Source organism: Moschus berezovskii, chromosome 5 (assembly GCF_049115385.1).
Source record: "Moschus berezovskii isolate FMDL1 chromosome 5, NW_MosBer_1.0, whole genome shotgun sequence".
NCBI lineage: Eukaryota > Metazoa > Chordata > Mammalia > Artiodactyla > Moschidae > Moschus > Moschus berezovskii.
The window spans coordinates 93,160,801-93,175,590 of NC_142464.1; the positions used below are offsets into that span (position 1 = coordinate 93,160,801).

A 14,790-nucleotide genomic window follows, 5' to 3' on the forward strand; every position below is an offset into this window, starting at 1 on the left:
CATCAGTATGTTTTGTAAGTTTTCTTCATACCATTTGAAATATGAATAATGTCTCTGTAATATTGGTTGCATTTTTGATAAACCTTGGATCTTCTCAGTTCCTTCATGTTAGAAACTTAACGCACAATGATTTTCATTTAATATATCAGATTTGCATTTTTCTCAATAGCTTGTACTGGAGAGTACACAAAACTTTTCTGATAAGTTTTGAGGGGCATGAAACTGAATGAACACTAACCTAATTTTTACTCAACCTGAGACATTGCTAATCTGTATTAGATGGAACAGGAATCCTGAATATTATCCTTCACTTTGTTACCTTTTAAAAATCACACACCTCTAATTCTGATGAATTCCATAGATAATCTATCACTTGGTAGACTTCAAGAAGAGTCATAAGCATAAAGGTGTATATGCTCATACCAGGTTTAGGTTAGCTCAGCCAAAAATTTGTTATTTGACAAATGCTATAGTTATATAATGACCAAAGATGCTCTCTACTCTTGGATACTCTGGTAAGTGGTTTGATGTGTAAGTTTGGCTGATCTGTTTCTTATGGGTCATCTTAGATACCTTACACATATCAGGTATCATTTTGGTCATCTGTAATCCACTGCATTTATATGTGAAAACTACATGAGAGTTGCTTAAACATTTTGGAATATATGACTGGTCATATAAAAGGTGATGTAATCTGAAGTGTGCTTGAAACTTTATAATGTTCACATGCTCATTAATTATAGGGCAATACATCGTAAAGAAGATACAGGTATCTTGCAGTATAACTTTAGGAAAATTAGCCTCTTTGTGCCTCAGTTTCTTCATACAGAAAATGAGAATGTCAGGAGAATTAAATAAATTAATACATAAAGTGCTTAGACCAGTACTGACAATTAATAAAGCTAATTTTTGTTGTTAAGGTACTGCCTCACTCCTAAATTTTAGAATTTATATTCACTATAGTTGGAAATCATATCTGCTGGGGAGCTACAAAAAATAAGAAATTATAGGTATTCCTTAAGTTTCCCACTGGAAAACCATATATCTAAAACATGAAAATGTTCTGAATGAAGGAACATTTATTCTTGGTAGTAAAAAATAAAAGACTATCATTCATAGTAAAGCAACATCTCTCTTTATTCCTTTTCTTCTTTTAGAGTTAAGCATCACAAGAATTATTTAATGGAAATCAGAAGAAAAACAGGCTGTGTACATTGTAATAGTGACTAATAGCTAAGTTTCGTGAATGTTCAGAACTCCATTTGGTACATTCTGTCTTCATTTGGTTATCACTAGTGGTGTACTTATGGATGTTGTGTATATGATAATACTTATAATACAAAGAACATTGGATTAAATGAAAATAGAAAGGCATGTAAAAGCAGGCATCCTGACCTATGTAAATGAAAAAGTATGAGAAATATTTGGTGATTGTCTTAATACAGGTAGTTAGAAACTGGGAATGAGGGCTGCAAAAGAAACCTGAAACAAGATGTCAGGACATCTTACTGCTTGATTAACCAAGATGATATAATAATAGATTAGACTGATAGTTTTGGAATATTCATTTGTGGAGTAAACATAGGTTAATTTATTTGAATATATTGACTTGAATTTATAGCATAAAAGGTGAATTTCTTAGTGCAGGCATATTTGGAGTTATTTTGAAGTTATACATTAGCTTTGTTATATACTTATAACATTATCTATTAACAGGACTCACTTTAGCCCTTATTCTAATTCTAAGGGCTTACAGATTACTAGAACTTCTGCTAAGATTATGACATATTTAACCTTATGTCATGCCAAGAACATTCCCATGGTATTGTATCTATGTTTGCCATCTCATTGTTAGTTGAAGAAACAGGTGTGGGGAGATGAAATAACTTGTCTTAAGTCATACAGCTAGTAAATGGTTAAACTTAGAATTGAACTTGGAGTTCAGTTGAACAAGGAGTTCAACAAGGAGAACAAGGCTCTGCGTCCAAAGCCTATTTATTAATCAGTGAGTTATATTGATTACTTCCATGTCGTTTCCTTCTTTATCATAAAGCTAAACCAAAAGCAGGACTTTTCTTTCATTTTTTAATATACTAACACTTAGTATAATGGTAGGAGAAGGCAATGGCACCCCACTCCAGTACTCTTGCCTGGAAAATCCCATGGACGGAGCAGCCTGGTAGGCTGCAGTTCATGGGGTCGCTAAGAGTCGGACACGACTGAGCGACTTCACCTTTACTTTTCACTTTCATGTATTGGAGAAGGAAATGGCAACCGACTCCAGTGTTCTTGCCTGGAGAATCCCAGGAATGGTGGAGCCTGGTGGGCTGCCATCTATGGGGTCGCACAGAGTCGGACACGACTGAAGTGACTTAGCAGCAGCAGCAGCAGCAGTATAATAGTAAAAGTTTACGAAGACTCTTAAAGTCTTTGGCTTTATTAGAAACTGGGAGGTACTGAAATTCTGTAGAAAAACTACAAGCTTTTGTCCGAGTTAGGTGTGAAAATGTGCTGTCAAGAATCTGCTCAGGGAAATGGGAGCTGAATGATGCCACCACTACTCTTGCAGAATTTGGTTTGGTTGATAAAATTATTTGAGTTAAAGTGGCATCTATGATAAAGGAAGCGAATGTTAAAGGGGCAGTCAAGACTCTTCATTAGGTTTAATTTATAACAAAATATCAGAGAAGGAAATGGCAACCCACCACAGTATTCTTGCCTGGAGAATCCCATGGACAGGGGAGCCTGGCAGGTTACAGTCTATGCAGTCGCAAGAGTTGGACACCACTGAGCGACTAAGCACAGCACAGCACACATAAAAAATCATACTCTTAAATAAACATTAATGTTTACATACACTGAGGTTTAACAAGAAGATCTTTATTTGGGGTTGTATGTTCTTTTCTACACTGACCATTTCTCTTCCTTGAATGACTGTTCAAATTAGAAGGAGAAACAACATGGCCTTCACCAGGTATCTTGGATATAGTATAAGTTTCATTCATTTAATTTGTAATACATTAAAATCCTTCTTTGAGTGTCTATCACAAGTTATGTGTTTCTTAGGTGTTCTCAAAATATGTCTCTCTTACATTTTTCTTCCCATGCATGTTTTCTAACTGATTTTCTGAAAGGGCTGACTATCTTCATCCAGAACTGAAGTAGTGGCAAGAAATAATATAAAATTATAAATCATTTTCAACTTGGAAGGTGACTTCTAGGATTCAGGCATTTAAAGGAGGATAGCATTAAAAAAAAAAACAATGCTAAGAAAAGAATTTCAACTTACCAAAGATACTATCTTATTATTTAGGTCCGTATATTCTTGTGAATATGGTTTCGCAAACTTGCTGTCATAGTCAATATTATTGACTTTAAAGCTGATATGATGGTAGAAATATGTCTTTCCTGAGGAGAAAAAAGAAAAAACAGTTTTTATTTTGCTCATTGTGTAACTGCTTTCATTTTTAAGAAAAATCTTGTGAAATAGAATACTCCTATGAAATTTCAGGTAACTTGACATTTAAATAGTATTAGTTCCTAGTGATTGTGGAAATAACTTTGACATGTATGTTAAATTTAACCTTGTCAAAGAATGTAAGTCATATTTTAGCATTCTAATAAAATTCTTCATATGAGTGACTGCAGTAATTATTTTAAAATATCTTTCTTATATACTCACTAATAATAGGGAAAAAAAGGCAAAGTAAAATGAGATAGCATTTTTCTTGACTTGTATTGGCAAAAGTGACAAAAATAATAATACTCAAACTGGAGTGCCTATACTTAGATAAAATAGATTTTAAGCTAAAAATAGTATTGAATAATAAGAGACAAAGAAGATCATAACATAATAATATATATAATGATAAAGGAGGTCAATTCATTAAGAAGACATAAAAGATTTAAATACATGTGCACCCAACATCAGAGCATCTAAATACATCAAGTAAATACTGATAGATCTGAAAGGAGAAATAGACAATGATATAATAATTGTGTGTGTGTGTGTGTGTGTAGTCACTTCAGTTGAGTTCAACTATTTGTGACCCTGTGGACTATAGCCCCCCAGGTTCCTCTGTCCATGGGATTCTCCAGGCAAGAATATTGGAATGGGTTGCCATGCCCTTCTCTGGAGGATCTTCATGACCCATTGATCAAACCCTCTTCTCCTTCATCTTCTGCATTGCAGTTAGATTCTTTACCCACTGAGCCATTGGGGAAGCCCCAAAGTTACCAGAAGCAAGAAAACAACAAAATCAGGGCAGAAATAATGTAGAGCAAAGATCAAGGTTTCTTGAAACTTTAAACAAGATCAACAAAACTTGAGCTAGACTGAGAAAAACAGAGAAAAGATTCAAAACCAGAAATTAAAGAGAAAACTTTGAAACTGATACTACAGAAATACAAAGGATCATGAGACTACTATGAACAATTATGCACCAAAAAGTTGATTAACCTAGAAGAAAAGATAAATTTTTTAGAAACATACAACCTGCCAAGACTGAATCATGAAGAAACAGAAAATCTGAATGGACCAACAATGAGTTAGGAGTGTGAACCAATAATCAGAAACCTCCCCAAAGAGAAAAACCCAGGGCTAGATTGTTTCTCCAATGAATTCTACAAAACATTTAAGGAATTAATGTTAATCCTTCTCAAAATCATCTTAAAAATAGAAGAGAAAGGAGCACTTCTAAATTCATTTTGTTGTTTAGTTGCTAAGTCATGTCTGACTCTTTGCAACCCCATGGATTGTAGCCTGCTAGGCTCCTCTGTTTTGCGATCTCCCAGGCAAGAATACCCGAGATGGCAATGGCACCCCACTCCAGTACTCTTGCCTGGAAAATCCGATGGACGGAGGAGCCTGGAAGGCTGCAGTCCGTGGGGTCACTGAGGGTCGGACACGACTGAGCGACTTCACTTTCACTTTTCACTTTCATTCATTGGAGAAGGAAATGGCAACTGACTCCAGTGTTCTTGCCTGGAGAATCCCAGGGATGGGGGAGCCTGGTGGGCTGCCGTCTATGGGGTCGCACAGAGTCGAACACGACTGAAGTGACTTAGCAGCAGCAGCAGCAGCAGGCAAGAATACTGGAGTGGGTTGTCATTTCCTTCTCCAGGGGATATTTCGACCCAGGGATTGAGCTGAAATCTTCTGCATTGCCAGGTGGATTCTTTACCACTGAGCCACCAGGGAAGCTCAAACTCATTTTACAAGGCCAGTATTACCCTAATATCAAAACCAGATTCCGTTCAGTTCAGTTCAGTCGCTAAGTCGTGACCGACTTTTTGCGACCCCATGAATCAAAGCACGCCAGGCCTCCCTGTCCATCACCAACTCCCGGAGTTCACTCAAACTCATGTCCATTGAGTCGGTGATGCCATACAGCCATCTCATTCTCTGTCCTCCCCTTCTCTTCCCACCCCCAATCCTTCCCAACATCAGATTCTTTTGCAGTGAGTCAACTCTTCGCATGAGGTGGCCAGATTAGGACACTGCAATAAAATCCCCAATGAATATGGTACAAAAATCCTGAACAAAATGATAGCAGATTGAATGTAACTATTAATACACATTAAAAGGATCATACACCACAATCAAGATGTATCCCTGGAATTGAAGGATAGTTCAATATACACAAATCAATAAATTTGATACACCACATTAATAGAATGACAGATAAAAATCACTGATTATCTCATTTGAGGCAGAAAAATCATTTGACAAAATGCAACCTTTCACATTGTAAAAAGCTAAGGGAGCAAGCCTCAACATAATGAAGGTGATACATGACAAATCCACGGTCAGCATGATAATCAAGGATGTAAGGTTGAAAGGTCAGGAACAAGATAAGGGTGCCCACTTTCACCACTCCTATTCAACATAGTTCTAGAAATCCTAGCCAGTGCAATCAGGTAAGATAAAGAAATAAAAGGCATACAAATTAGAAAGGAAGAAGGAAAATTGTGATTTGCACATGGATGATCTTATATACAGAAAGTCCTATAGACTCTGCCAAAAAACTGTTAGAACTAATTGAGTCAGTAAAGTTGTTGGATACAAAATCAGTTGTGTTTCTATACACTAACAATGAAACATCTGAAATAATGTGTAAGCATATTGTGATAATCATTTTGTAATATATAAGTGTATAGCAATAACCATTTTGCAATATATATCAAGTCAACTTGTTATATACCTTCAACTGACGTTAATGTCATATGTCAATTATATTTAAGTAAAGCTGGGGAGGAGGAACAAGATGGCGGAGGAATAGGACGGCGAGACCACTCTCTCCTCCACAAATTCATCAAAAGAACATTTGAACGCGGAGTAAAGTCCACAAAACAACTACTGAATGCTGGCAGAGGACGTCAGGCACCCAGAAAAGTAGCCCATTGTCTTCGAAAGGAGGTAGGAAAAAACATAAAAGATAAAAAGCGAGACAAAAGAAGTAAGGACGGAGCTCTGTCCCGGGAAGGGAGGCTTTAAAAAGAGAGAAGTTTCCAAACACCAGGAAACACTCTCACTGGCGATTCTGTGGCGAGCCTTGGAAGATCAGAGGGCCACATAACCCTCTTTTTTTTTTAATATTTTTTTAAAACCCACAGACTACCCGCCAAACGGTAACTCCCAGCGGAGAAGCAGCGCAGACGCCTGCATACGCCATTAGCAAGCGGGGGCTGGGCAGGGAGGAGCCGGCTGAACTGCTTAGAGAAAGGACTGGGCTTGAATGCCACGAGAACAATTTGAGAGAACTGGGGAGAGCAAAGCAGACTGTGGGATAGCTTCCCCATGAAAAGGCGGAAAGCTCTAACCTAAGACTCGGCGAGCCCCGCTCACAGAATAAAGGACTGAGCAGAGCGAGCCGGCTGCGGTCAGCCCATCCCCCATCCCCCGCCGAGACAGGCAGGGAGCGCAGCCAGAGCCGGAGCGGGCAACCGTGGCCCCAGAAAGGCATCTGATACAAACTGCAGGCAGGCTTGTTGCTAATCAGGACTTCTTGGGCTCGGGCCTGTCGATATCCCCCTGAGAAGGTGCACCGGTTGTACACCCAGAAAACTGAGTGGCGGGGACTGGGGAGGCGATAAGTTGCAGAGACAGCGCTCGCCAAACACCTGGTCCCCTGAACTGCTCGGACCAGGAAAGGCACAAAACGCAGGCCCAACCAAGTCTGTGCCTTTGTGGAGTACCTGAGAACCTGAACTTGAGCCGCTCAGACCTGGGAAGTGCATACAACCTGGCGCCGGCCTCGGACAGTTCCCGGCAGAGCAACCTAGAGCCTGTGCAGTGTAGACTGGGACAGCATACGTGCTGTGAGCGGGGTCAAACCCAGTGTGGCCGAGACACTGCGAGCACTCCCCAGAGACACCAGAGATATTCGTCTGCAGCGTTCCTCCCTTCCCAGAACAGGACTGAACAACTGAGCCTTAAAAAGTGTCCACCCACCCCCTAGTATCAGGGAGGAAATTAGACACTGAAGAGACCAGCAAACAGAAGCTAAAACAGAGGGAACCACCTAGGAAATGAGAGATAGAGACGTCTAGAGGCTACTCCAAGAATAAGACCAAAAACCAGAGGCAAGAGACTTAAGGCCGAATCCTGAGAAAACCAGAGAACTCCTGACTCCAGGGAACATTAATCGATAGGAGCTCATCATACGTCTCCATACCTACACTAAAACCAAGCACCACCCAAGGGTCAACAAGTTCCAGAGCAAGACATACCACGCAAATTCTCCAGTAACACAGGAAACTAGCCCTGAGCTTCAATATACAAGCTGCCCAAAGTCACTCCAAACCCACTGACATCTCATAACTCATTATTGGACACTTCATTGCATTCCAGAGAGAACAAATCCAGCTCCACCCACCAGAACACCGACACAAGCTTCCATAACCAGGGAACCTTGACAAATCACCTGTCCAACCCCACACACAGCAAGGAAACTACATAATAAAGAGAACTCCACAAACGGCCAGAAGAGGGAAAGGCCACCCCAAGCAAAGCATTATAAGCAAGATGAAGAGGCAGAGAAATACCCAGCAAGTAAAGGAACAAGATAAATGCCCATCAACACAAACAAAAGAGGAAGATATAGGGAATCTACATGAAAAAGAATTTCGAATTTTGATGGTGAAAATGATTCAAAATCTTGAAAGCAAAATGGAGTTACAGATGAATAACCTGGAAAAAAGATTGAGAAGATGGAAGAAAGGTTTAATAAGGACTTAGAGGAAATAAAAAAGAGTCAATATACAATGAATAATGCAATAGATGAGATCAGAAACTCTCTGGAAGGAACAAACAGTAGAATAACAGAGGCAGAAGACAGGATAAGCGAGTTAGAAGATAGAATTGTAGAAATAAATGAAACAGAGAGGAAAAAAGAAAAACAAATTAAAAGAAATGAGACCAATATTAGAGACCTCTGGGACAATGTTAAACGCTCCAACATTCGAATCATAGGAGTCCCAGAAGAAGAAGACAAAAAGAAAGACCATGAAAGAATACTTGAGGAGATAATAGTTGAAAACTTCCCTAAAATAGGGAAAGAAATAATCACCCAAGTCCAAGAAACCCAGAGAGTCCCCAACAGGATAAACCCAAGGCGAAATACTCCAAGACACATATTAATCAAATTAACAAAGATCAAACACAAAGAACAAATATTAAAAGCAGCAAGGGAAAAACAGCAATAACACACAAGGGGATTCCCATAAGGATAACAGCAGATCTTTCAACAGAAACTCTTCAGGCCAGGAGGGAATGGCAAGACATACTTAAAGTGATGAAAGAAAATAACCTACAGCCCAGACTACTGTACCCAGCAAGGATCTCATTCAAATATGAAGGAGAAATCAAAAGCTTTACAGACAAGCAAAAGCTGAGAGAATTCAGCATTACCAAACCAGCTCTCCAACAAATGCTAAAGGATCTTCTCTAGACAGGAAACACAGAAAGGGTGTATAAACTTGAACCCAAAGCAATAAAGAAAATGGCTACGGGATCGTACTTATCAATAATTACCTTAAACATAAATGGGTTGAATGCCCCAACCAAAAGACAAAGGCTGGCTGAATGGATACAAAAACAAGACCCCCATATATGTTGTCTGCAAGAGACCCACCTCAAAACGAGGGACACATACCGACTGAAAGTGAAGGGCTGGAAAAAGATATTCCATGCAAATAGAGACCAAAAGAAAGCAGGAGTAGCAATACTCATATCAGATAAAATAGACTTTAAAACAAAGGCTGTAAAAAGAGACAAAGAAGGAAACTACATAATGATCAAAGGATCAATCCAAGATGAAGATATAACAATTATAAATATTTATGCACCCAACATAGGAGCACCGCAATATGTAAGACAATTACTAACAAGTATGAAAGGGGAAATTAACAATAATGCAATAATAGTGGGAGATTTTAATACCCCACTTACATCTATGGATAGATCAACTAAACAGAAAATTAACAAGGAAACACAAACTTTAAATGATACAATAGACCAGTTAGACCTAATAGATATCTACAGGACATTTCACCCCAAAACAATGAATTTCACCTTTTTCTCAAGCGCACACGGAACCTTTTCCAGGATAGATCACATCCTGGGCCATAAATCTAGCCTTGGAAAATTCAAAAAAGTTGAAATCATTCCATGCATCTTTTCTGACCACAATGCAGTAAGATTAGATCTCAATTACAAGAGAAAAACTATTAAAAATGCCAACATATGGAGGCTGAACAACACGCTGCTGAATAATGAACAAATCATAGAAGAAATCAAAAGAGAAATCAAAATATGCATAGAAATGAATGAAAATGAAAACACAACAACCCAAAACCTCTGGGACACTGTAAAAGCAGTGCTAAGGGGGAAGTTCATAGCAATACAGGCACACATCAAGAAACAAGAAAAAAGTCAACTAAATAACCTAACTCTACATCTAAAGCAACTAGAAAAGGAAGAAATGAAGAACCCCAGGGTCAGTAGAAGGAAAGAAATTGTAAAAATTAGGGCAGAGATAAATGCAAAAGAAACAAAAGAGACCATAGCAAAAATCAACAAAGCCAAAAGCTGGTTCTTTGAGAAGGTAAATAAAATTGACAAACCGCTAGCCAGACTTATCAAGAAACAAAGAGAGAAGAACCAAATCAATAAAATCAGAAATGAAAATGGAGAGATCACAACCGACAACACAGAAATACAAAGGATTATTAGAGTATACTATCAGCAATTATATGGCAATAAAATGAATAACCTGGAAGAAATGGACAAATTCCTAGAAAAGTACAACTTTCCAAAACTGAACCAGGAAGAAATAGAAAATCTGAACAGACCCATCACAAGCACGGAACTAGAGGCTGTAATCAGGAATCTTCCAGCAAACAAAAGCCCAGGTCCAGACGGCTTCACAGCCGAATTCTACCAAAAATTTAGAGAAGAGCTAACACCTATTCTACTCAAACTCTTCCAGAAAATTGTTGAGGAAGGGAAACTTCCAAACTCATTCTATGAGGCCACCATCACCCTAATCCCAAAACCTGGTAAAGACCCCACAAAAAAAGAAAACTACAGGCCAATATCACTGATGAACATAGATGCAAAAGTCCTTAACAAAATTCTAGCAATCAGAATCCAACAACACATTAAGAAGATCATACATCATGACCAAGTGGACTTTATCCCAGGAATGCAAGGATTCTTCAATATCCGCAAATCAATCAACGTAATACACCACATTAACAAACTGAAAAATAAAAATCATATGATTATCTCAATAGATGCAGAGAAAGCCTTTGACAAAATTCAACATCCATTTATGATAAAAACTCTCCAGAAAGTGGGAATAGAAGGGACATACCTCAACATAATAAAAGCTATATATGACAAACCCACAGCAAACATTATCCTCAATGGTGAAAAACTGAAAGCATTTCCCCTAAAGTCAGGAACAAGACAAGGGTGCCCACTCTCACCACTACTATTCAACATAGTTCTGGAAGTTTTGGCCACAGCAATCAGAGCAGAAAAAGACATAAAAGGAATACAAATTGGAAAAGAAGAAGTAAAACTTTCACTGTTCGCTGATGACATGATCCTCTACACAGAAAACCCTAGAGACTCTACCAGAAAACTACTAGAGCTGATCAATGATTACAGTAATGTTGCAGGATATAAAATCAACACACAGAAATCCCTTGCATTCCTATACACTAATAATGAGAAAATAGAAAGAGAAATTAAGGAAATTATTCCATTCACTGTTGCAATGAAAAGAATTAAATACTTAGGAATATATCTACCTAAGGAAACAAAAGACTTGTACATAGAAAACTATAAAACACTACTGAAAGCAATCAAAGAGGACACTAATAGGTGGAGAAATATACCATGCTCATGGATTGGAAGAATAAATATTGTAAAAATGAGTATACTACCCAAAGTAATTTATACATTCAATGCAATCCCTATCAAGCTACCAACGATATTTTTCACAGAACTAGAACAAATAATCTCACAATTTGTATGGAAATACAAAAAACCTCGAATAGCCAAAGCAATCTTGAGGAAGAAAAATGGAACTGGGGGAATTACCCTGCCGGACTTCAGGCTCTACTACAAAGCCACAGTCATCAAGACAGTATGGTACTGGCATAAAGACAGAAATATAGATCAATGGAACAAAATAGAAAGCCCAGAGATAAACCCACGCACCTATGGACACCTTATCTTCGACAAAGGAGGCAAGAATATAAAATGGAGAAAAGACAGTCTCTTTAACAAGTGGTGCTGGGAAAACTGGTCAGCCACTTGTAAAAGAATGAAACTAGAACACTTCCTAACACCATACACCAAAATAAACTCAAAATGGATTAGAGAGCTAAATGTAAGACCAGAAACTATAAAACCCCTAGAGGAGAACGTAGGCAAAACACTCTCCGACATAAATCAGAGCAGGATCCTCCAAGACCCACCTCTCAGAATATTGGAAATAAAAGCAAAAATAAACAAATGGGACCTAATTAAAATCAAAAGCTTCTGCATAGCAAAGGAAACTATAAGCAAGGTGAAAAGACAGCCTTCAGAATGGGAGAAAATAATAGCAAATGAAGCAACTGATAAAGGATTAATCTCCAAAATATACAAGCAGCTCCTGCAGCTCAATTCCAGAAAAATAAATGACCCAATAAAAAAATGGGCCAAAGAACTAAACAGACATTTCTCCAAAGAAGACATACAGATGGCTAACAAACACATGAAAAAATGCTCAACATCCCTCATAATCAGAGAGATGCAAATCAAAACCACAATGAGATACCATTTCACACCAGTCAGAATGGCTGCTATCCAAAAGTCTACATGCAATAAATGCTGGAGAGGATGTGGAGAGAAAGGAACCCTCTTACACTGTTGGTGGGAATGCAAACTAGTACAGCCACTATGGAGGACAGTGTGGAGATTTCTCAAAAAACTGGAAATAGAACTGCCATATGATCCAGCAATCGCACTCCTAGGCATACACACCGAGGAAACCAGAATTGAAAGAGACACATGTACTCCAATGTTCATTGCAGCACTGTTTATAATAGCCAGGACATGGAAGCAACCTAGATGTCCATCTGCAGACGAATGGATAAGAAAGCTTTGGTACATATACACAATGGAGTATTATTCAGCCATTAAAAAGAATACATTTGAATCAGTTCTAATGAGGTGGATGAAACTGGAGCCAATTATACAGAGTGAAGTAAGCCAGAAAGAAAAACACCAATACAGCATACTAACGCATATATATGGAATTTAGAAAGATGCAAATGATAACCCTGTATGCGAGACAGCAAAAGAGACACAGATGTATAGATCAGTCTTTGGGACTCTGTGGGAGAGGGTGTGGGTGGGATGATTTGGGAGAATGTCATTGAAACACGTATGTTGTCATATGTGAAATGAATCACTAGTTCAGGGTCAATGCATGTTATAGGATGCTCGGGGCTGGCATACGGGGATGACCCAGAGGGAGGATAAAGGGAGGAGGGAGGTGGGAGGGGGGTTCAGGAGGGGGAACTTATGTAAACCCGGGCGAATTCATGTCAATGTATGGCAAAACCAAAAAATATAATATTGTAAAATAATTTGCCTCCAATAAAAAATAAATTAATTACAAAAAAAAATAAGTAAAGCTGGAAAAAGAAAGTTTCAAAGGAACACAGTATTTTTGTCATTATATATTTTTATTCATAAATACTGTATGACTTCTTTTAATTTTCCATTAGGATATCAGGGTTGAAAATCTAGGCCATTAAGACAGTATCAGGCTTTATTAATGTGTTGAACTACTAAAAGAATTTTAAACAGTAGAAAGGAAAGCCATTCCCTAGGTCTGTTATCCATACCCTAGGTTTATTCCCTAGGCCTTTTAGAGCTCTAAGTCCTGAATTAGAAGGTAAAGTGGTAAATTGAGTGCTACTGTTCGCCTTCAAAGAAACTATCAGACTATTGTATTAAAGGATTAGCTTCTGTCCTTCAAATGTAACCTAGACCTTGAGCAAGAAAAATTATGGTCTATGATCTAAGTATTATTTTGATTGGTTTTTCCTTCCTAGAAGAGTCACAGTTTTCAAAGGTTCCAGGTCACATTCTGGGCTAGGGTTAAGAGCTTCAGGGAGGACTATTCTCCTGACCAGTTTTTCTCTATATATCTTTATTCATTTTTGTTTGATTTCTAAGTGGTTTTTAAAACTGAGATTAATTGACATACAACATTATATTAGTTTCATGTGTGGTGGTGGTAGTTTAGTCACTGTCATGTCCGACTCGTGACCCCATGGACTATAGCCCACCAGGCTCCTCTGTCCATGGGATTTTCCAGGCAAGAATACTGGGGTGGGTTACCATTTCCTTCTCCAGGGAATCTTCCCAACCCAGGGATTGAACCCGGGTCTCTTGCACTGAAAGCAGATTCTTTACCAACTGAGCTACCAGAGTTTCATGTGTACAATATAATGATTTAATATATGTACATATTGAAAAATGATCATCATAATAAGTCTAGTTAACATCCTTCCAAGTGATTTTTATACACATTCAAGCTTGAAAAGCAGGGTTTAGATAAGTAGCTCTAAGCCTGTGCTTTCAATTAAGATCACATGTGGACTTTGAAGAACTATCATTCTTTGTGTCCTCTCCCACAGATCTATTTATTGGGCTCAGTGGGAACATGAATGCTGTTTTAATTAAGAGCTTTAGATGATTCTGTGGCCAGGGTTAAGTATCTGGGCTCCCGAGCATATTTATGAGGGTTGGGTTCAGCCTTTGGTCCTAGGGTAGATAACAGGGTCTGTTCTGCGTGGGTTTGGTAGAGGCAGAGTGGTGCAGCCCATATTAGTCATTGTGTAGCAAAATTTGGGACATCTGTGGGAAGGGAGGGTCCTCAAAGACAGAGAAGGAGTAGCTCTCATGTAGGAGTCATCTTTCCTGAATTTCTCCTGAGACAGGGAAGGGTAGATGTTCCTGAATTTCCAGGCCCTTCTGCCTGTGTCCATGGTGGTAGCAGGTAAGGGTCTGTGCTGAAGCCTTTAAAGGCATATTCTGAAGATGCTGCTGTGATTTCTCCACATTATTTCATTTGAGGAAGAAACCTAGAGGAGGAAGTGGAAGAGGAAGACATAGCAGGTTCTCAGGTAAATGTCCTGTTAGGGGACATGTCCTCCTTACTTCTTGAAATGCCATGGTTTTGCAACTGAAAAATTTTACTTTTGTACCTCTGGTGTTTC

The 14,790-nt window shown here is 38.6% G+C and overlaps 1 protein-coding gene across 1 annotated transcript in view; it reads right to left on the bottom strand.

The window, feature by feature from the left end:
* The window catches only part of LOC129561909 (transmembrane protease serine 11C-like), a 76,843-nt gene that overhangs the window by 46,402 nt on the left and 15,651 nt on the right, over positions 1–14,790 (bottom strand). The window contains exon 3 of the mRNA XM_055434768.2: positions 3,290–3,408. Within this exon, the coding sequence (XP_055290743.2) occupies positions 3,290–3,408 (119 nt within the window). The remainder of the gene's footprint in view (positions 1–3,289; positions 3,409–14,790) is intronic.